The 23,583-nt window shown below is 39.6% G+C and overlaps 3 protein-coding genes across 3 annotated transcripts; 2 read left to right on the top strand and 1 right to left on the bottom strand.

Annotated features, from left to right (window-relative positions):
• The first annotated feature begins 1,026 nt into the window (after nt 1-1,026).
• On the top strand, nt 1,027-2,660 carry LOC103445379 (uncharacterized). The gene has a single exon (XM_008384379.4). It carries the CDS (start codon nt 1,137-1,139, stop codon nt 2,391-2,393), a length of 1,257 nt encoding a protein of 418 aa, XP_008382601.2. The 5' UTR covers nt 1,027-1,136; the 3' UTR covers nt 2,394-2,660.
• A 5,722-nt stretch (nt 2,661-8,382) lies between these two features.
• LOC103445378 (galacturonosyltransferase 8-like) lies at nt 8,383-11,127 on the top strand. The gene is made up of 3 exons (XM_008384378.4): nt 8,383-8,680; nt 8,879-10,129; nt 10,503-11,127. The coding sequence occupies exons 1-3, from the start codon at nt 8,522-8,524 to the stop codon at nt 10,776-10,778; spliced, it is 1,686 nt and encodes a 561-aa protein (XP_008382600.1). The 5' UTR covers nt 8,383-8,521; the 3' UTR covers nt 10,779-11,127.
• Nucleotides 11,128-11,844: 717 nt separating this feature from the next.
• LOC103445377 (nuclear transport factor 2) lies at nt 11,845-15,899 on the bottom strand. The gene is made up of 10 exons (XM_008384377.4): nt 15,670-15,899; nt 15,130-15,197; nt 14,890-15,027; nt 14,414-14,702; nt 14,020-14,327; nt 13,677-13,842; nt 13,094-13,215; nt 12,941-13,000; nt 12,652-12,712; nt 11,845-12,562 (listed from the first exon to the last, which is right to left on the bottom strand). Exons 2-10 carry the CDS (start codon nt 15,184-15,186, stop codon nt 12,270-12,272), a joined length of 1,494 nt encoding a protein of 497 aa, XP_008382599.3. The 5' UTR covers nt 15,187-15,197; nt 15,670-15,899; the 3' UTR covers nt 11,845-12,269.
• Nucleotides 15,900-23,583: the final 7,684 nt, after the last annotated feature.

Below are 23,583 nucleotides of genomic sequence, written 5' to 3'. Positions count from 1 at the left end.
TATTAAAATTCTTTAAAACAAATTATTAATTGAATACACTTGAAATAATATACTTTTTTAAAATCTTAATTGAATGCACCAAATTTCTAATCAACTATCTTAAAATTGTGATTAAATACACGTAGAATTTAAAAAAAAAAATCACTTAAAATCTTGATTAAATACTCCTAAATTTATTTTAAAAAATTAAGATCCCTCAAAATTTCAACTTAATGTGTCCCTCACTCTCATATCCTTAGACCAACTCCAATCCTTGAAGTACACCACAATTTCATTCCAACCCTAGTTCTAAAATTGGATTAAGTACTAGAACTCAAAACATACCCAAATACTAGCCAAGATTTAGCCCAAAGTGAGTGGTGGAGCTCAGTTGTGCGCATGGACGTGCTAGAAAAAGGCAGGCCGAAAGCCCACCAACGCGTGCAACACGCCACACGTGTTTTTAGCCTTCAACGCCCGATATGGGGGGCCCACTGTCAGGGTAGCTGTCAGACACCATCACGAGCCCAACGACTCTATTTTTAATCTTACAACTGGTTTCATTGGACCGTTGGTTGATCGAACGGTCCAGATTCAAATTATTTTTAGAAAAAAATCCATTGAATCCAACGGCTGAGATCGAATATAATCAAATCTAATGATAAAAAAAAAAAGATCTAACAACCACAAATTAAATCCAACGGCTAAAACGATTAAAAAATTATTTAAATCAAAATTCACTCAAAAAATCTATAAAATTATTGAATTTTCAATATTTATCAGAATCAAAATATTTTTAGATAAAAATGTTCAAAAAAATAAATTATATAGTATACATAATTTTGTTTAAGTTACTTTGGAAAAAGAAATTAGCCTAAATTTATTCTTTGATAATCTTGTGTTAAAAAATTTAGGCTAAAAAAGTTGGAGCATAAAAGCTATTTCTGGGTCAAAATCTAAATTTTATCAGCTAAAAATTTTAGGTTTTACTCTAAGGAGTGAAGATGGTCTATTAATTCCCAGTCTATTTCCTTTATTCACGCCGCTGTCACTTGCAATTTTACACTCTCTCTCCTATCTCTTACTCAAACAAAACACCATATCACTATCCATTCATCCATCAATCCTTCTCAAATTTTCTTTCCTCTCTTAACAAAATGTCAGATTTTTCTTTCCAACCAAACACGTCCAAGAAAACCAAAATCTCTAGTCTTCTCGCTGACTTGTTCAGTCTTTGTTTCTGCATTTTGTCACACCCTCTTTACGTCTCCTACTTCATTTTTTTCTCACCGTACCTCCTCAAGCTCCTTTCTTTTCTATCTCCTCTCTTTGTCACCACAGCTCTTCTTGTGTTGGCTTATCTCACTGTCCAAAACGATGTTGCTAATTCCGATTCGTCGAAATTTAAACTGGGTTGTCTTGTCACCGCCTACCAAACTGTTTTGGAAGGGTTGAAGAAGTCTAAAGTTGATGATAGTGATCGTGGTGATCGTGATCATGACCGCGAAGAATTTCGGTCTGCTGTGGAGCTCGAAGCGTATAAAATCGTGTTTGACACGTCGACGTTCGAAATCAACGAGACCCCAGTTGAAGAAAATTGCTCACAAGTCTTTGAATCACAAGTTGAAGATGTGTCAAGTCATGAAGCTAATGGTGCTTCTGATGCTTTTGATGCTGCAAGTGATGTTTTCGAAGACAAGTTCGAAATCCCAGCTGAGGCATTCGTACAAGAAGAAGAGAATTGGTCAGAAAACTTGTGCACAAAGGAAGAGGAAGAAGAAGTGATCAGGCCACCACCAAGCACAGAATCCAAGAAAGTTGAAGAACAAGAAGGAAAAGGAAAGAGGTCTGTGAGAAGAAGAGAATCCAAGGATTATTTGGGTGATGGAAGTGAGTTAAATTCCAAACTATCCATGGTAAATTCTCAAACCCTAGGAGCAAATCTTGGGGAATCCAGGTTAAATCCCCAAACCCTAGGATCAAATGTTGGAGAATGTTACTTCAACACGAGTCCAAATCTTGGAAGTTTTGGATCAATGAGGAAAGAGAAGGAGTGGAGGAGGACACTGGCATGCAAGCTTTTTGAGGAGAGGCATCAAAATGTGGATGGAGGAGAAGGAGGAGAGGGGATGGACATGCTTTGGGAGACATATGAAGAGACAGAATCATTAAAAGTCGTGAAAGGTAAAAAAAGTAAGTCAAAGAAGGGGAAAAATGGGAAAGTTGAGAGCAATTATGAAGTGGAAGAGGGAGAGTTTGATGGGCAGTTGTGCTGCTTGCAAGCATTGAAACTCTCAGCTGGGAAGATGAATTTGGGAATGGGGAGGCCTAATCTTGTCAAGTTTTCCAAGGCCCTAAAAGGGTTTGGATGGTTGCACCATGTCACCAAGCATGGCAAGAAGGGGCATCACTGAACCGAGTAGCCTAGAACAGTGTTGCACCCGTCTCTCTTGTTTTTAAGTTCGTATCTCCCTTCTAACCCGTAAATTAGAGCAGTTTAGAATATATGTCGTCTTAAAAAAAGAAAAGTTAAATTTTTGGAGTTACTTTGGTTAATGCTAAATTCAAGTGGTAATTTTTGTGTGTACTTGGGTAAGAGTATCACAAGTAAATATGTTTTGTGTGTTCATGATCTAATGCTTAAATTAACTATAAATAAGTTTGTTCCTCTGTTTCCATCATCTCTTTCTCATCTCATCCTTTTGGATCAAGTTTTCTAGTTACCAATTTATTTTCTATATAAAGTTTCTTAAGAAGTCAAGTCATTCCCCCACACCTTTATCTAGTGGTTTTTATTTTAATGGCTTGGATCCATCATCTATCATTGTGCATACATCTAGCACATATATAGTGAGTGCATAGAGGTGCTTTGATATTTTTCTTGGTAAAAGGAGGAAGGCCCCTCATGGTAAAGTCCTTGGTTCTCTAATAATGGAGTTAGGAGGATGCTCTTTTAATGATGGAGTTCCCTTGGGTTATAAAATGTCACATTATATTTGTTATTGTTTTCAATATATATAAGGTAGTGTTATTCACATACTCGTTTTTACTTTAATTCATCTTTTTAATTTTCGACCGTCAGATTAAATGAACTGAAGAAGATCAAGGGCTAAAATGTAACAAGGTGTGTGAAAAGTAGAAATGAGAGTGTAAATAACACTATCCTATATACAACAAGGTAGGATTTGTGCACCCGAACTGATATGGTACGAAGAAATTCTTTAGTTTGATGGACCACATCAGCCATCCGGCCACACACATAAAGAAAGAAATTCTTGTATTACATAGAAATGTCAATGACAACAAAGGAAATCTCATGTTTGTGTGTATAACCTATGCGAGACTCGTACTCTGATGTTTGTATGAATGTGACAATGTATCTGATCCCCTTCAAGATTGCAACTTTTGTCCTAGCTTGTACTCTGATGTTGTTCTTATGGTGAGTCTATTAAGACAAAGACAATGACCATTTAACCGCTTGGAGTTGTGAATGACCAAGCATCAAGCATCATAACATATAGACCTGACAATTTCTTACACAACCTATTAACACGATATGTAAACGATATGAAAATAACTGGTTTCGGGTCAACACGATAACTAATCGGGTCATTATCCAGTCACATGATAATAACCCATTAATAACGGGTCCTTAACAGGTTTACACGAGAGTGACACACATGTAACCTGTTTCGACACGATAAGAAAAAAGTTATTTTGATGATTTTAATTTTTTAAACTACTAAAAAAAACTTACTATAAAATACAATAGATATAATGAATATGTATATATTGTTTATTAATTATTAATCTATATAAATTTTAAAATTGAAGTTTTATTTATTTATTTATTTATTTTTATAGTATATTATAGGCAAAGATTGAGATTAAAAATCATAAAACACATTAAAAATAAAAATATCAAGTAATTTAAAAATATCAAACACATTAAAAATTATAATAATTAATTTTGTTGATGCACAAAATCCGAAGGATCTTGGACCAACGAAAATCCGGCCGTGAATCACACAAACGCACAAGAACACAAGGATGTATCATGGTTCACCCCAATGTTTAGGCTACGTCCACACTGATGTTGATTTTGATTCACTGTATGTATGTATGGATTACAATAGATCGGCAAGGGAGCTCTCTGTGGATGCAACCTTTACCATTTTGCTCTCTGTTTGGCTGAGAGGGTATTGCCCTCTATTGTTATGAGGGATCAGACTCTGTTTCTCTGGATGTTAGGCTCTCTTAATGAGGGAGAAGGAGAGTCTTTTTTATAGAATAAGGGCTCCCTCCCTTTTACATAAATCATGGGCTTAGGGATGAGGCTCAAAGACGAGACCCAATATATGGTACCAACAGGTGTCCCCCAAGTCTTCAGTCAAAAGAGTCTTTTGGCTATAGACTTCAAATCCAATCCATGTACGAGCCAAAGTGGCTAAATGTCTTGAACCAGTACTCAACACAAGGCAATGCTCAACATAAAACAATACTCGGCTAGAGGTATCACACGTTGCGAGACTGCTCGGCTGGAGGCGATGCTCATTGTGAGACTGCTCGGCTAGAGGCTATACTCGCGACGAGGCGGTTGCTCGGCTGGAGGCGATGCTCGTTGCGAGGCTGCTCGGCTAGAGGCGATGCTTGCTGCAAGGCGGCTCGGCTCGTGGTGTTCCTCATTGCAAGTATGTACTTTATGTCAGCATGCACTCAGTATGAGTTGATTCTCGACATAATTCGGGTCCGTTTGTCGGGTTCGCATATTGGATTCTTTTAATCAGCAACAATGTTGCTCAGTGGATCTAGTTGCTTAATATTCCTGATAATGAATGACAATATAAGTATGACCATATAATGAATAAATCAAATTGACAAAGTTTGTCAAGACAAAATATTGTACTATGTGCCTTCTATAAATAAATAATTTATTCAGTTGTGTGGTAAATCACATGTTGTATAAGTGACATAGTTTAATGACAATCACAATACTCTAGGCCATGAATAAATATTGTATAATAAAGTTTTACCATACCACTTTAAATAATGAAGTCAGAAATGATTAAAGATCCTTCCACTTTAATAATGAAGTTAGGAATGATTAAAGATGCATAATAAACTATTAAATAAACAAATCAGCCCAAAGATAAAGTGCTTATCTTTTTCCATGTTGGTGGTCGACAGTTGCAGGTTGTTGGTGCACACTGCACCTACTGCGTACCAGAGAGTAACTTGTTCCCTAGCAAAGGCTTCTGCTTTACCAAAAGTAAGATAAATGTGAGGAGTTTTCTCCATGACCAATCTTGCTAAAGAGATGAGATCGACGACAGTGGTGAGTCCAGAAACAGCTCCACATCTCTTTTCGTCATTCATGATGCAAGCTTTCATTTCAACAGTGCCATCTGTGGTTAGCACTGACCTCCTACGGATAGCTGAGCTTCTGCGACTTCAGGAGGCAAACGACGTCGTCACCGGCGGCTTGGGGGCGAAACGAGAGAAATGTGTGAGATGAATAGAATCGTTAGGTTTTTGAATTTGAGGGAGTTATGAGTGAGTGAGGTGAGCCACTGAGTGACGTCGCATTCTCCGTTGATTTTGTGCGTGTACCTTTGCACTTTGCCGTCTATCGCTCTCTCTCATTTTTATTTTCTCAATCTGCTCCCTCCGTTTGAAGTCATGCGCTTTCTGACCAATCAGAGCTCGCCACCACGGGGGTTTGCACTTCTCTGATCTGCTGATGGCGCAACCACGCACTACTCCACCATTCTTGGACTTGCAAGCTCTGTAAGTGTTTGCCCAAGCTTATGGGGTATCGAAACAACAGGACATACGGACTAGAGGACGGGTCATTGGTTGGGCTTCCTCGAACCGGTCCGCAGAGTAATGGGACCGAATGGTCAAATTGTATGGTTGTTGCAGCGGCTGAATGCTCGTCAATATGGTTCTATTCCAAAGCCGCCATTTTTAGGGTTGAGATTTCAGAGAGAAGAAAAGAAGGCGCTAGCAGAGGTTTTCTGGAAAAGCTTAAAGAGTGAGGTTCTGGGTTCTTGGGTTATGCAGATTCACGGTGTTGAGATGAAAAAAATGAAAGAAGAACCGACATAGCTTTTCGTGTTGTTTCCCACAGACGGCGCCAAACGTTGATGCACAAAATTCGAAGGATCTTGGACCAACGTAAATCAGGCCGTGAATCACACAAACGCACAAGAACACAAAGATGTATCGTGGTTCATTCCAATGTTTAAGCTACGTCTACACTGATGTTGATTCTGATTCACTGTATGTATGTATAGATTACAATAGATCGGCAAGGGAGCTCTCTGCAACCCTTGCCATTTTGCTTTCTGTTTGGCTGAGAGGGTATTGCCCTCTATTGTTGTGAGGGATCAGACTCTATTTCTCTGGATGTCAGGCTCTCTTAATGAGGGTGAGGGAGAGTCCCTTTTATAAAATAAGGGCTCCCTCCCTTTTACATAAATCATGGGCTTAGGGATGAAGCCCAAAGACGAGGCCCAATATATGGTACCAACAAATTTACATGTGCCAAAAATATGCAAACGCTTGTAGTTGATCCTCTACGCTTTGAGGATGGGTATATGATCGTGTGAATTTTTAAAACCATACAAACTCTCATGAATAGTATTTTTAAGGGGGTTCAAAATAAACAAAATTCATAATCATTAATGTATAAGTCTGAAAGATGTGAAAGCATAATAAACATTCATAATTGCATCCTTAACGCTTAGACGATGGTTACATGGTCGTTTAGATTTTTAAAACCCTCCAAAACTCATGAACAATGTTTTTTATTTGAGTGCAAAATTAATAAAATTAATCATAATTATTGTAGAAGTGTGAAAAATGTAATCACTCGTAATAAAAAGCTTTATAACTTTCACGAAGGGGTCAACTCTGAAATTTAGTATGTATATACTAATTTAGTATTATGTTTTACATTTTTTTGGTCAAATTATGTTTTTCATTTTCATTTTTATTGATTTAAAATATTATTTTCTTAACGAATAACGGGTCGAGTCATATTACCTGATAATATTAACGGGTTAATTTTGGGTCGGGTCATTTTACCCGTTTACTTTAACAGGTATTAAACGACACGACTCATTAAGTTATCGGGGATGACACGAAAACGACACGAATACGAGAAACAAGACATGAATGCTAGGTCTAATAACATATAAGATCTGCACCAGTGAAAGATAATCATCAACACGGCAAATAAATGTAGTTCATATTATTGTTGTTGCAATACAAAAATATTAAATGCCACTAGTTGTGACGATTTTATAGTATTATTAATTCACGTCCAATAAGTAATATAACATGCTCAAATTGAATACTACAAGATGATATAGTGGTTGATATGAATTTTTTTTATACAATTGTTGACCCTAAACATTATAAAACCTACATGGCTCGCATATTGAATAATTATGAGTTAACTATGTTACTTTCGTGAATGTGGATGTGCCAACTTGAAAATGTGAAGTTCGATAAATGGGTCAGCTTTCAATGTGCTGAACACAAAGTGATCTAATAACACCTCACTTCGTTATGAAATGAGCCATTTGGGTGAAAGAATTGAAAATTATTCGTCTGCTGAGATTTGGATAGATAATCAACCAATCAGAAGTAGTGATGTTTACTTGTCGAAACTGAAGATACTCCTAAATCGCCTGATTCTATATGGCTCTAGTGCTATTTACTTATCCAAACTGAAGATGTTGCTGGTTGTCAACGCAATGCTACTTACTTATCCAAACATCCAAACTGAAGATAGGGTTAGGATAGTTAGTATTTTCTCATATTGTGAGAAGGATTTCGCATAGAGTGAGGGTTTTCGCCTAGCTAAACCTCCTATATTTATAGGAACAAATTTCCTTGATGCCCAAGTCTGCTAAGTTATAAATTCTGATAATATTTCAATTCTTTGACGTATTCTTAATATATTCGAAATTATTCTCAGCCGAGACTTTATTGGCGCTAAGTCTTCGCCATCTTCGACTAGGACTCTAAACCTAAATTGATTATGCAATTAATTGAACATTTATCTAAAAATTAATCATGATCCTGAATATTTCTCTCATCCAACAATTTATAGTATATGGATCGAGTACATACAAAATCAAATCCAAACAACAACATAGCAATTTTTGTTCAATAACTGAGGTTAATTAACAATTAATTAAACTGATTACTGTGCGACAGATTAATAAAGGAAGGGTAGAAAATTAGGAAAATTCCACTTGAGAGATAATGCGTAGTTAACTAATTAATAAACACCCAAATCCCACTAACCAAAAGTGAAAGAGTAAAAATCAGTGGAGTTACATGGGCCCCACATGATTAGATTATAATAAGCACCGCCAAGTTGCACTCGCCGATACGCGTTTTACAGTTAATAATTAACAGAAACAAAAAAAAAAACAAATCAAAAATCAAAAATAAAAAATAAATGTCAGACTCCGTGTCCGACACTGAGTCTGAGTAAGAGTCTCACGGGGAAGCCGCAGATCGAAAAATGGCGAACCTTCGATTCTCCGGCAGCGGTAGAGGAGCAGCCGCGCGGAGCTCCGTCGCGTCGTTCAGAGTGCTTGCCATTGCAGTCGCCGTCGTCTTCGTCTTCTCACTCTCCTTTGTCTTCACTTCCCGAACCGACTCCTCCGATCTCGGCGACTCGGTAAGTGTATCTCTACTACTCATCTTTCGCACTTTCACTGCTTCTGTGCTTCATTGGAGTTTTAAGTTCCCGATTTTTGTTTCCGGATCCAATCGTTTCGATTTTCGGTTTTCGTTCCCGCGCTGGAACTGGATTAGTACCATGAGTTTTATTTAAATCACAGCAATTTTTTATGTATTGATGGTAATTGTGAATTAGGGTTTCGATTCCGGTTCGTTTGGTGGATTTGGATCGACGAGAAGGACCGTGCTGGCTCTGAAATCGGATCCACTGAAGCCCCGACTGGACCAGATCCGGAAGCAGGCGGACGATCATCGGACCCTAGCCCTAGCGTACGCGAGCTATGCGCGGAAGCTGAAGCTCGAGAACTCGAAGCTGGTTCGGGTCTTCGCCGATCTCTCACGAAACTACTCGGATCTCATGAACAAGCCCGCCTATCGCGCTCTGTTCGAATCCGACGCTCTCAACATCGACGAATCGGTGTTGCGGCAGTTCGAGAAGGAAGTGAAGGAGCGAATCAAAGTAACTAGACAAATAATTGCTGAAGCGAAAGAGTCTTTCGATAACCAGCTCAAGATTCAGAAGCTGAAGGACACCATTTTCCAAGTGAATGAGCAGCTGACGAAGGCTAAGAAGCAAGGGGCTTTCTCGAGCTTGATTGCTGCGAAATCAATCCCCAAGAGCTTGCATTGTGTGGCAATGCGGCTAATGGAGGAGCGAATTGCGCATCCGGAGAAGTACACTGATGAAGGGAAGCCAATCCCACCGGAAATTGAGGATCCCAGTCTATATCATTATGCTATATTTTCGGATAATGTGATTGCAGCATCAGTGGTGGTGAATTCGGCCGTGAAGAACGCCAAGGAGCCATGGAAACATGTGTTCCATGTCGTGACTGATAAGATGAACCTCGGGGCAATGCAGGTTATGTTTAAGAGCAAGGACTATAATGGGTCACATGTTGAAGTGAAGGCTGTGGAGGATTACAAGTTTTTGAATTCTTCATATGTGCCGGTGCTAAAGCAATTAGAGAATGCGAAGTTGCAATCGTTTTACTTTGAAAATAAGCTAGAGAATGCAACCAAAGACGCAACAAACATGAAATTCAGGAACCCCAAGTATTTGTCCATATTGAACCACTTGAGGTTTTATTTGCCCGAAATGTACCCAAAATTGCACAGGATTCTATTTTTGGATGACGATATAGTGGTTCAGAAGGATTTAACTGGTCTGTGGAGGATTGATATGGATGGGAAGGTGAATGGAGCGGTTGAGACATGTTTTGGGTCATTTCATCGGTACGCACAGTACATGAATTTCTCACATCCTTTGATTAAGGAGAAGTTTAATCCCAAGGCATGTGCGTGGGCTTATGGAATGAACTTCTTTGATTTGGATGCTTGGAGAAAGCAAAATTGTACTGCCGAGTATCATTACTGGCAAAATCTGGTAAGAGATTACTTTTCTTTTGGTCAAATTTGTGTCTAGAACTTTCACATTTTGAAACCAATAGTGTGGTATCTAATACTGTATATATGCAGATCTTGTAAAAACTGTTTGATTGTGCAAACTGTGCATTTTGTAGTTTTTGTTGTTTCGAATCTGCAGCTTTTAGTTGCCGTAGTGGTATCTTTAGGGGATCCATGGTAAAGAATGTACCGCTAGCTGCAGTGAAAAGAGAAGGGAAACTTACTCATAATGCTTTTTAGATGCTATCATGTCGTTCTTATGAGTTATTCTGTTTTGCGATAACTCCATTAATTGTGTGTGTTTTTTCCTATCTATTGAGTAGCACTGACTAGGGATGATGATCTGATTGCAGAACGAGAACCGTAGTCTCTGGAAATTGGGGACACTTCCCCCAGGTTTAATCACATTTTACTCGACAACAAAGCCACTAGACAAGTCATGGCATGTTCTGGGACTTGGCTATAATCCGAGCATCAGCATGGACGAGATTCGCAATGCTGCAGTGGTGCACTTCAACGGGAATATGAAGCCTTGGCTTGATATTGCCATGAGCCAGTTCAAGCCACTCTGGGAAAAACACGTCGATTATGATATGGAGTTTGTTCAGGCCTGCAATTTTGGTCTCTAAATGAACCGGGTTTGTTGAAGCTTTAGTTGGAGGGTCTGCCAATGCTAGGTCCTACAGCTCGTAAGCTATCCCTCTTTTGGATTCCATTGTTGCTCGTTGCACGTTTACTAATTATTCATAGTATAGGGACGATATGCATCAATCTAAGTGTAGCATACCTGTTTTCCATGTTAGTCTAGGTCTTCTTTTTATTGTTTCATACCGCTTAAGTTCACTTGGAAGATGATAATTACTGAAGTTGGTGGACATTTACGGTAAAATGCAATATACGTCGCTTGTTGTTCGTCCATTTCTTGTCATATCATTGTGACATTCGTCTATTCAACGAAGTATCCGAAAATTATGTTTATCTTCATCGGCTATATGATGTCTCGTCCAGCAATGGCATAATTGGTACTTTCTCGTAACACTGCAGGTGCGGCTACTACTTACTACTAAATGCCTACCAATTTCCCCAAATTTAGTGAAATCATAAGAATCTCCTAGTCTGGATTACCAGTGAACTTTGTGTGAATAGAAATCCCTTACATTTCTTTTCGGCACGAGACTGGAGACAAATTCTCGTCGACACTGGAAACGAATTATCGTCGTGGAAAGTCATCGGAATCGTTCATCTGATTTTGATGCTCAAACGTTTGCTACCTGGAGGGATTTATTATGCAAAAAGCCTGAAAGTGCAATCATACAAACGAAAAAAAATTGGCCCATATATAAGCTTTAAAGAAATCTTAAAACTCAAAGTTGGCCGATGTAAAGGCTTAACCACCATCGGATGCACCGCCACCACTTTCTGATTCGCCGCCAACGAGTCAAAGCATAGTTACGATTCTCCACCAGCGGATCAAACCAGAGAATGCGAAATGGAAATAGATGTGCACAGCCTCCTGTTATCTGAGTAGAACCCAAGAAGAGAAGGTACGAAGAAGCGGCAAACCGTCCATGTAAATTGTTCTCCTCATGACTCAAACGTATCGGTTTTTCGTTTTACTTTAATTCTAGGAAGCCGTCATTAAATTCATTTAAATTTGATTCTACAAAACCATAGAAAGCTATAAACTCAACGATAGAGATCAAAATCATCCGCAAATATTATAACAAAATTGTTCAAAACTTCATAGGAAGCTGTCATTAAAAAAGACCTTGTAACAAAATATGAGCACTTTGAAGTTTTGAACCCCTTTTGTCATTTCCATTTCCATCCACATAAAGACCAATGGCGCTACAAGTACTTTATCCAAAATATACTAAGCACAAAATCTAACACCTCTATCGCCTCCAAAATAGCTCCGATATAGAAACCCGAAAAGATTAAAAATAAAAAATAAAAAAAAAGTCAAGAAAATCCTAGGGAAATATCCGAGGTGGTTGGTTCATCCACAAAACGATCAGAAACGGCCCTCTCAGTGCTACCCAATTACTTCACCATTGACAAAAAGGAAAAGAATTTAATCGCTCTCCGTTTGCGACCAAACTTCAAAAGTTGAGGCGTTCTCAAGCTGAGGCAGACACCTGTGGTGCTGTGGTTTTCGCTGCTGCATTAACCGCTACCCCACCAGAACGATTCACACGACCACCATTGTCAGACCTCTGATATCCATCTCCTCCACGGCCCGATGATCCTCCCCTATTGCTACTCCTACTTCCATAATCAGACTTGAAATCGCCACGACCACCATTGAAATCGCCACGACCATAAGCCCTACCACCTCCATAGCCTCCACGTCCTCTTGGTCCCTCAGTCCTGTACCCGTTTCCGTTTCCCCTTCCAGAAAACCGTCCCCTCCCTGCATAAATAAAGGGACGAGCGTAAACAATTAGAAACAAGAAAGCTAGAAATAGACAAACATAATTTTGAACACAAAATTCAACTCACCTCGAGTAGATCGCTTTTCCTCAACAAAAACTTGGCGTCCACCAATCACGATGGGTGAAGCCTAAAAACACCAATGCAGAAATATTATTAGCACAATAACTTCAAATATACAAGAACATAAGGACTTGTTATATCAACGGATTAAATATAAACGCATTCAGAATTCACAAGCAAATTTCTTGTGTTATTTGCTATTCCGTAGGGTTCAAAGAAATACAGCAATAGATATGTTCAAACGTCCAAGATAGCGAATCATAAAAAGGATAGTGGGTCAATGTCTGTTAAATACCTCCATCGCACTTTGCACAGAACTTGCAGCCTCAAATTCCACGAAGCCAAAACAGAACCCCTGTTGAAATGATGAAGAGACGTTAAGTATATCATTCACAGAAGGATTGCCAACATCAAACAACAGAGAAACTTGAGTTGATAAATCACAAACCCTTAGGATTCTAACTTGCACACCATTCTTCTTGATCTGTCCGAATTTCTTGAACTCATTCTCAATTACAGTATTTGTACAATCCATTGGCAGACCTTTAATGTAGATAGAGTAACCTTCAGCTGTTCAAATCAACAAAATTTACAATTGTATCAACTAATGCAAACATACGAGATGTGTAACAGAAGGTACGTCTGCAACAACCTAGCCAAATAAGGCTTTTTGGCTACTTTAACAAAAAAAATGCAGAAAAATCAAGCTTCAACGAGTTATAGCTAAATGACCAGCTATCTTAACTTTGTGAACAGTAACTAGCTAGATTTAGCTAGGAGATAGAGTTAAGTTTTTGCCAAACATTAAAAACTATAAAAGTGCATTGCTTGGGGGCTTCAATAGAAGAAAAAGGGCTTGGGGTGTTAAGTTTAGGAAAAAATAATATTAAAATATTTTAACTTAACCTGAAATAGCTGGTATTGTTGGAAGAAGTGGCTAGCCAAATTAACATTTGGGTCATTGGACTAGCTAAAATAACAAAAACGTAGCTAGTATTGTTGGAGATGCTCTAATACAATGAACTGCTCACCTTCAGGCTCTAAATTCCCATTTTCTCTGGCATTGGTGCTGGATACTGTTTCTGAAACTGAAGCAGATATTGGAGCAGCAGTCGCTTGATGCTCCTGCTTCTTTGGGACAGACCTCACGGGTGCCGGAGTAGAAAATGGGACAGTACCCTCCTTCATGCTCTTAAGCTGGAACAAGTGGTTCAAGACCCCGGATGAGTATGAACAATAACAAAGAAGGTAGAAAAGTACTCTCAAACTCAAATTTATTACAAACTAATGAGAAATGTAGTGCTACAACCAAAAACACATATATAACAGATGTAAAGATCTAGAAGAATGAGATGTTGCAAAACAGCTGCTTACAATTGAGGCATACGACTTCTTCGGTGCTTCAACTTTAGAGTTAGATTCAGCTTCAACTTTGGAGTTGAACTCAGCCTCAACTTTGGGGTTGGATTCAGCTTCGACTTTTGAGTAAGATTCAGCTTCGACTTTAACCACCAATTGCAAATCATCAGGCATTTCATTGACAACTTCAGGTTCTGGTACTGCTTCCTCTTCAACTGAAACTACTCCATTTTCAGAAGGTTTGATTACTTCCTCCTTGGCAACATCCTCAGACACTGCAATCACAGGCTCTGGGACATGATTGTCCTGCAAAGCAGGAGCATCTGCAAAAAGAATACTCTCAAACTCAAATACATTGAACCAAAACTACGCACTTAAAGATTTAAATAAGAATCGTTTTAAGCCATACCATGTTTGGGGGTAATAGGAGGTTCAACTTCAACGTCAACAACCAATCCATTGTCCTCATTTTCAGGGGTGGAATCTTCAACATATCTAAAGACATCGTTCAAAACAAAGTAGCCTACGTCTTGTGGTGCCAAGAAAAAACTTTGAGTAAATTTCTTCCTTACAAGGTCCTTTCCAGTTAAATACCCAGTGACAAGAACAAATACTCCTCCATTGTAAGATTCCTGAGCATCCACAGTTTTGATATTTGCACTGAGCTCTCCGTAATCAAGTATCTTCTTGTTGATTTCCTGCCCAATAAAATGTAATAAAAAAGAACAAAGGAATCAGATTCTCACCATGTTCAGTGGACAAAATTTAAAGATACCCATAGCATAGGCATCTAGGCCCCAAATGCTGTACTTTAGTAACAATTATGAATATGATCTGACGTAAACACGAAGTTGTCTTAAAGGTAGGGTCTTGGAAGGAGGTTACCTCCATGGTGGTTGTAATGCTCATGATCCCATCATCTCCCGGACGACCAAGCTTACTAATATCTTGGTAAAATCGATGAACAAGCTCAGGGGATTGTTCCAAGATATTGTAGTACTGAAGAACAAAGGCATTACCGACCTATATTTAACAAAATGTACCGTTCATAATCAGTTAGCATCCATCAGAATCAATAAGGTAATAATTCATTCACAACTATTCATGTACAACATCAATACATACAACGTTGGCAGTAGGAGTGAGGCTTGCAGCTGGGGCTTGCTGCACCATCGTTGCCATCTCTGATCAACCTCCAGAAACCAAACAAAAACAAAAACATTACATGTAGAACCCTATAAATTGAACTAGATCTTGAAAACAGAGATACAAAAATTTACCAGTACCAAAAGAATTACACTTTGTTCTTTAAAAAAATACAAGTAAAAAATAAATCAAACATATTTTCCTCAATTTAACTGAAAACATATTAACATATACGTATATATAAATATATTCCTCAATTTAAATACATATTTTCCTAAATAAATATTAAGTGAAATTCAGCTCAAGTTCGTACACTAAAACATTTAAGCAAAAAATTAAATTAAATTAAATAAAAAAACTTTGAAGCTCAAATCACTTCACTACCAGCTAAAGCATACGAGTTCAGATTTCAACGAAACAAATGGAGATCTAAAGCGAGCAAAATTCAACAAAAAACACAGTTGAAAATGTGAAAAGCGTAATGAAATATGTGAGATTTGAGGAAGGAGAGAGAGTTACCTGAGCGCGGATCGGCGGAAGTGAGGTGAGAGAAGAAGAAAAGGTAGGCGGAGCTCAGCGACTTCTCTCACCTCCTCGGCGGGGTTTGGCGGTTTCTAGGGTTTTGGGCGGATCTCCAAGAGGCGCGAGAGCGTTGGTACAGGAGGGGGAGGGAGAGAGGAATTGAGAAAAAGGGTTTTCAGGTATTTATATGGCAGTGGGAAATGGAAATTTTTAATTATTTTCTGTTTCTCTTGTATAAATTTGTATATTTTTATTATCTAATTTCAATTGTATTGGGACTAAGAAGTAATAAAAAGATGAGCTTGTACTACGAGTGGTGGTGGTATTCATTTTTATTTGTACGTGAAAGATTTTATATTTGATTTTCATACAAAGACGATTGTGAATTACATTGTTACTAGCTCATTATGAGACTATCTTATCCCCTTCATATAGTATAAATAATATCGTTTGTCAAAAGAATAATAATTAAATAAAAAAGTTTAGCTTGTCCTTGAGTGTCCACGACCAAGGACATGTGTTGAAATACCCAACCAAAAAACATTTGAGGACAGAAAATAAAACAAAGGTGGAGTCCTAAGTGCAATTTTTTTTAACCCAATCCTTAATTAGACAAAAGAAAAGTGAATCATGATTGTGATGATTGTTGTTTTAAGCATACACTAACTCCTTAATCAGGGTACTTTAAATATATAATAAGGGCATGTTACTTCTTTGAAATTGAAAAGTCATAAATCGAATGATCTACTGTTTAGTCCGTAAGTGATATGATATCTGATTGTTTATATAGAACATATCTAATTTTACTGGTGGTTAAAATTTAAAATAATACTAGTATCTTGCATATTCATTTATGATAAATAAATAAACACGTCATAAGTATATTGTTTGAGCGTGAAAGATGGAATTCTTCGGTTACGCCGACAAATCTACTAACTCTTTGAATCGATCAAGGCTTACTGGGCAGATTAGGGATGGACAAATACTCATTAGTTATTGGTAATTACGGTTATCTGCTTATTTAAATTAAATGGTTACGGTTATGGGTAACCGTTTAGATAAATAAACGGTTATGGGTATAACCGTTTACTCGTGAAATTTAACTTGACGGTTATGAGTATTAACCGCGGTTATAAACGGATAACCATTTACCCATTTATTTTATATATGTAAAACTAACACAAACCATGTTCTTGATCCAATAATACTTAGCACCCAATAAATTAGCAAGGAATTCATCGGTCTTTCTCTTAATAACATTGCTACAGGAATGATAATTCTCATCATCAAGGAATTCGCTAAATTAATTTAAATTCTTTGTGGGTAACCATGAAATTGACAGAAATGCTTTGACAGAAATGTCTTCTAAACAATTTTTGTAATCCAATAATACTTAGCAAATATTATATTTACCTTCATTGGTAACAGTTAAAAATATCATCCATAAACTATTATTTCAATTATTGGAATGATATAAGAACTTAAAAAATTAAAATACGAAAATGTATAATGAATCTACCTATAACGGTGTTTAATTGTCGAAAAAAAAAATATGACAATTTTTTTTTTAATTTTCAAGTTGTTAAAAAACATGTAGACGGGTGAAAAAGGGGTAATGGTGAAAAAAAGAAAGATAACAACAACAACAACAACAAAGCCTTTTCCCACTAAGTGGGGTCGGCTATATGAATCCTAGAACGCCATTGCGCTCGGTTTTGTGTCATGTCCTCCGTTAGAACCAAGTACTCTAAGTCTTTTCTTAGAGTCTCTTCCAAAGTTTTCCTAGGTCTTCCTCTACCCCTTTGGCCCTGAACCTCTGTCCCGTAGTCACATCTTCGAACCGGAGCATCAGTAGGCCTTCTTTGCACATGTCCAAATCACCGGAACCGATTTTCTCTCATCTTTCCTTCAATTTCGGCCACTCCTACTTTACCTCGAATATCCTCATTTCCAATCTTATCATTTCTTGTGTGCCCACACATCCCACGAAGCATCCTCGTCTCCGCCACACCCATTTTGTGTACGTGTTGATGCTTCACCGCCCAACATTCTGTGCCATACAACATCGCTGGCCTTATTGCCGTCCTATAAAATTTTCCCTTGAGCTTCAGTGGCCTACGACGGTTACACAACCCGCCGGATGCACTCTTACACTTCATCTATCCAACTTCTATTCTATGGTTGAGATCTCTCTAATTCTCCGTTCTCTTGCACGATATATCCTAGGTAGCGAAAACGGTCGCTTTTTGTGATCTTCGCTAGATTGCTCCGATCATTAGTGTGGATAAGTATATAAATGGATATAGATAGGAAAGCAAACACAAGATGTACGTGGTTCACCCAGATTGGCTACGTCCACGGAATAGAGGAGTTCTCATTAATTGTGAAGGGTTTACACAAGTACATAGGTTCAAGCTTTCCTTTAGTGAGTACAGGTGAATGATTTAGTACAAATGACATTAGGAAATATTGTGGGAGAATGATCTCGTAATCACGAAACTTCTAAGTATCGGAATGTGGTATCGTCTTGACTTGCCTTATCTGTCTCACAGGTAGATGTGGCATCTTCTCTGGAAGTACTCTTCCTCCATCCAGGGGTGGTATCTTTAACTGGTGGAGATGCACAAGGTAATGTATCAATTTCACTTGAAGCTTACTTGTAGTTTCAGGCTTGGTCAAGCGCGATACAAACCATGTAGTAGGAGTCCCTCAAGTTGCCGAGCTAGGGGATTTGCTGAAAGAGGTGACAGACAAGGTAAGCAATCAGAGCTCCGGCTGATTGTTCACATTCTCCCTATCTTGCAGGCAGCATGAAGGATAAAGAGAAGAAAAATGAGAAGAGATGATATGGGATACTTTTGCTTTTGAAGAAGTAACTTTCCACAGGCTTATTCTTGAACTGAGCTGGAGGGTTTTCTGGTTTCCTCCAGAGTATAAGGCCGACTGAAGAATTTGAGGGTCAAAACAAGTCCATCAAATCTAGAGTACGTTCGACCCTACTGATATGGGATACTTTTGCTTTGACAGAGTAATGGATGTATCGGCACGTGTGCTGTTACGCTTGTCTCCACATGCTTCCTTGTATCCTTCTCACTTGCCCTATCTGTTCCTCAGGCAGATGCGGTATCTTCCCTGGAAGCATAAGATGTTGAAGATGAGTACTCGAGAGCAATGCCAGGTAAGTAAGTTCCAGGCAGTCAGTTCCTGGCTGGAAGCTTGATTCCAAGTGCTGACTGATTGCTCTCTTTCTCCTTGTCTTGCAGGTAAGAACAAGGCCAAAGGAAAAGACAGGGAAAAAGCATGATATGGGATACTCTTGCTTTTAACCCTGATGATATGAGATATTCTTGCTCTAGTATAACTTGTTTGCAGAGGTATTATCGGGGGGAAAGAAAGCTGAATATTTCGAAAGGCTTCGTTGAGAGTGCCCTCTCATATATGAGGAAGGGTTGAGCATTTTTGCAGGTCTGTCTGTCCGTTGGGGATGGAGGTTGACATATATAGGAGTCTCCTTAACAACAAGTAGTAATGCTATTCCTTTACCCTGTCAGAGCACTTTGAAAAAGTGGTCTGTGGTATGTGGAAAGATGATGTTGCGTGTGAAGATTACAGACAGCTTTATCCAAGGAGATCCGGCTCTTGTAGTTGGGAAAGTGTTGCCTCTTCGGTTTTCGAACAAGCAATCCTATCAGGGATCTGGCTCTCGAGATTCGGAGAACGATGTCTCTTCGATTTTTGAGAAAGCAATCCTGCTGGGGGTCTGGCTCTCGAGATTCGGAGAGCGGTGTCTCTTCGATTTTTGAGAAGGTAATCATGTTGGGAGTCTGGCTCTCGAGATTCGGAGGGCGGTGCCTCTTCGATTTTGGAGCAAGCAATCTTGTTGGGAGTGTTTTCTCGAATGTGAGTAAAGGTTGGGCATGTTTGCTAGTCTACCTTGCTACGAAGCACAGAGGTTGACACACAGGGACTTTCCAATTATCCAGCAATGGTACTGTTCCTTTACCCTCTCTTCGATTTTTGAGAAAGTAGTCATGTTGGGAGTCTGGCTCTCGAGATTCGGAGGACGGTGCCTCTTCGATTTTGGAGCAAGCAATCTTGTTGGGAGTGTTTTCTCGAATGTGAGTAAAGGTTGGGCATGTTTGCTAGTCTACCTTGCCACGAAGCACAGAGGTTGACACACAGGGACTTTCCAATTATCCAGCAGTGATACTGTTCCTTTACCCTTGTGGGTAATAATATGGGGTAGCTAGACCTTCAAAATTTATGTGTCTAAACTTTGTTAGTGCTGTTTCTTTGCTATTCTTTTACCCGTCTTGGTCAGAGCGATGTAGTGGAAGCTGCAAGCTTCACGTGCTCAACTTTGGCAGAGAACTTTGGCAAAGTTATCTGTGATACACATGAGCTACTATTGCGTGTGGGAAGTGGGTGATTGAACAGTAAGACTCATGTGCTTTCTACTTCACCAGAAGTCTTCGACAGAATGCCCATAATTTCCGCAAAGCTGAGTGTGCGTGTGACAGGTGCTGCCAAGGCTGGAAAAGTAGGTGCCTCTTCGATTTCTGAGATCGGCCCTCGTGGTCTCTGAGCAGCCCAACTTTTGAGAAAGCAAGCGCCTCTTCGATTTCTGAGATCGGCCTTCGTGGTCTTTGAGCAGCCCAACTTTTGAGAAAGCAGACGCCTCTTCGATTTCTGAGATCGACCCTCGTGGTCTCTGAGCAGCCCAGCTTTTGAGAAAGCAAACGCCTCTTCGATTTCTGAGCAGGCGCCTCTTCGATTTCTGAAGCTCCGTCGAGTGCAGATTTTTATAGGGGCTGGCATTAAGTTCCAAAGCACACTTGAATCTCCCCCAGTAGAAGCTCCATTCTTACACTTCTAAGATCTTGATTTGTTCGACCTCTTCTCTCTTCAACACCTTTGAAAATGTCTGGCCCCTCCGACCGTCGTTTTGACTTGAACCTTGTTGAAGAGGCAGCCCCGCCTTCTCCAGACAACATATGGCGCCCATCCTTCGTCTCCCCTACTGGTCCTCTTACCGTTGGGGATTCCGTTATGAAGAATGATATGACCGCTGCGGTGGTGGCCAGGAACCTTCTCACTCCCAAAGATAACAGACTACTTTCCAAACGATCTGATGAGTTAGCTGTTAAGGATTCTCTGGCTCTCAGTGTTCAGTGTGCAGGTTCTGTGTCTAATATGGCCCAACGCCTATTTGCTCGAACCCGCCAAGTTGAATCATTGGCGGCTGAAGTGATGAGTCTCAAACAGGAGATTAGAGGGCTCAAGCATGAGAATAAACAGTTGCACCGTCTCGCACATGACTATGCTACAAACATGAAGAGGAAGCTGGACCAGATGAAGGAATCTGATGGTCAGGTTTTACTTGATCATCAGAGATTTGTGGGTTTGTTCCAAAGGCATTTATTGCCTTCGTCTTCTGGGGCTGTACCGCGTAATGAAGCTCCAAATGATCAACCTCTGATGCCTCCTTCTAGGGTTCTGTCCAGTACTGAGGCTCCGAATGATCCCCCTCCGGTGCCTTCTCTTTCTGGGGCTCTACCGACTGCTGCGACTTCTCCTAAGCAACCTTTGTGAAGGCTCTCTCTTGTTTGTTTATTTTGACTCATGTATATGTACATATTTGTAGCTTATCGGGGATATCAATAAATAAGCTTTCCTTCATTTCAACGTATTGTGTTAAATACACCAAAGCCTTCTTCTCTAAGTTCTTTGAATTTTCTTTTGTTGGAGCTTTGTGAGTGGAGCATGTAGGTTGAGGTAGTGTTCCCTTAATTTCCTGAGTGAGGAAAACTTCTCGGTTGGAGACTTGGAAAATCCAAGTCACTGAGTGGGATCGGCTACATGAATCTTAGAACGCCATTGTGCTCGGTCCTGTGTCATGTCATTCGTTAAATCCAAGTACTCTAAGTCTTTTCTTAGAGTCTCTTCCAAAGTTTTCTTAGGTCTTCCTCTACCCCTTCGGCCCTGAACCTCTGTCCCATAGTCGCATCTTCTAATCGGAGCGTCAGTAGGCCTTCTTTGCACATGTCCAAACCACCGTAACCGATTTTCTCTCATCTTTCCTTCAATTTCGGCTACTCCTACTTTACCCCGGATATCCTCATTCCTAATCTTATCCTTTCTCGTGTGCCCACACATCCAACGAAGCATCCTCATCTCCGCTACACCCATTTTGTGTACGTGTTGATGCTTCACCGCCCAACATTCTGTGCCATACAGCATCGCCGGCCTTATTGCCGTCCTATAAAATTTTCCCTTGAGCTTCAGTGGCATACGGCGGTCACACAACACGCCGGATGCACTCTTCCACTTCATCCATCCAGCTTGTATTCTATGGTTGAGATCTCCATCTAATTCTCCGTTCTTTTGCAAGATAGATCCTAGGTAACGAAAACGATCGCTCTTTGGTATTTCTTGATCACCGATCCTCACCCCTAACTCGTTTTGGCCTCCATTTGCACTGAACTTGCACTCCATATATTCTGTCTTTGATCGGCTTAGGCGAAGACCTTTAGATTCCAACACTTCTTTCCAAAGGTTAAGCTTTGCATTTACCCCTTCCTGAGTTTCATCTATCAACACTATATCGTCTGCGAAAAGCATACACCAAGGAATATCATCTTGAATATGTCCTGTTAACTCATCCATTACCAACGCAAAAAGGTAAGGACTTAAGGATGAGCCTTGATGTAATCCTACAGTTATGGGAAAGCTTTCAGTTTGTCCTTCATGAGTTCTTACGGCAGTCTTTGCTCCTTCATACATATCCTTTATAGCTTGGATATATGCTACTCGTACTCCTTTCTTCTCTAAAATCCTCCAAAGAATGTCTCTTGGGACCCTATCGTACGCTTTCTCCAAATCTATAAAGACCATGTGTAAATCCTTTTTCCCATCTCTATATCTTTCCATCAATCTTCGTAAGAGATAGATTGCCTCCATGGTTGAGCGCCCTGGCATGAACCCGAATTGGTTGTCCGAAACCCGTGTCTCTTGCCTCAATCTATGCTCAATGACTCTCTCCCAAAGCTTCATTGTATGACTCATTAGCTTAATACCCCTATAGTTCATGCAATTTTGTACGTCGCCCTTATTCTTGTAGATAGGCACTAAAGTGCTTGTTCGCCACTCATTTGGCATCTTCTTCGTTTTCAAAATCCTATTGAAAAGGTCAGTGAGCCATGTTATACCTGTCTCTCCCAAAACTTTCCACACTTCGATTGGTATCTCGTCTGGGCCTATTGCTTTTCTTTGCTTCATCTTCTTCAAAGCTACAACCACTTCTTCCTTCCGGATTCGACGATAAAAAGAGTAGTTTCTACACTCTTCTGAGTTACTCAACTCCCCTAAAGAAGCACTCCTTTCATGTCCTTCATTGAAAAGATTATGAAAATAACCTCTCCATCTGTCTTTAACCGCATTCTCTGTAGCAAGAACTTTTCCATCCTCATCCTTGATGCACCTCACTTGGTTTAGGTCCCTTGTCTTCTTTTCCCTTGCTCTAGCTAGTTTATAGATATCCAACTCTCCTTCTTTGGTATCTAGTCGTTTATACATATCGTCGTAAGCCGCTAACTTAGCTTCTCTCACAGCTTTCTTCGCCTCTTGCTTCGCTTTTCTATACCTTTCACCATTTTCATCAGTCCTATCCTTGTATAAGGCTTTACAACATTCCTTCTTAGCCTTCACCTTTGTTTGTACCTCCTCATTCCACCACCAAGATTCCTTTTGGTGTGGGGCAAAGCCCTTGGACTCTCCTAATACCTCTTTTGCTACTTTTCGGATACAACTAGCCATGGAATCCCACATTTGGCTAGCTTCCCCCTCTCTATCCCACACACACTGGGTGATTACTTTCTCTTTGAAAATGGCTTGTTTTTCTTCTTTTAGATT

The sequence above is a fragment of the Malus domestica genome, chromosome 10 (assembly GCF_042453785.1).
Source record: "Malus domestica chromosome 10, GDT2T_hap1".
NCBI lineage: Eukaryota > Viridiplantae > Streptophyta > Magnoliopsida > Rosales > Rosaceae > Malus > Malus domestica.
This window is presented reverse-complemented; position numbering and strand designations above follow the sequence as displayed.

Bases quoted from the DNA above. Each gene is read 5' to 3' on its own strand.
- LOC103445379 (XM_008384379.4), top strand. From the start codon at position 1,137: ATGTCAGATTTTTCTTTCCAACCAAACACGTCCAAGAAAACCAAAATC.
- LOC103445378 (XM_008384378.4), top strand. From the start codon at position 8,522: ATGGCGAACCTTCGATTCTCCGGCAGCGGTAGAGGAGCAGCCGCGCGG. The intron at 8,681-8,878 runs GTAAGTGTATCT...ATTGTGAATTAG, and splicing joins CCTCCGATCTCGGCGACTCG to GGTTTCGATTCCGGTTCGTT. The intron at 10,130-10,502 runs GTAAGAGATTAC...ATCTGATTGCAG, and splicing joins ATCATTACTGGCAAAATCTG to AACGAGAACCGTAGTCTCTG.
- LOC103445377 (XM_008384377.4), bottom strand. From the start codon at position 15,186: ATGGCAACGATGGTGCAGCAAGCCCCAGCTGCAAGCCTCACTCCTACT. The intron at 15,028-15,129 runs GTATGTATTGAT...TGTTAAATATAG, and splicing joins TCACTCCTACTGCCAACGTT to GTCGGTAATGCCTTTGTTCT. The intron at 12,713-12,940 runs GTATTTAACAGA...TGGTGTTTTTAG, and splicing joins CTGTGCAAAGTGCGATGGAG to GCTTCACCCATCGTGATTGG.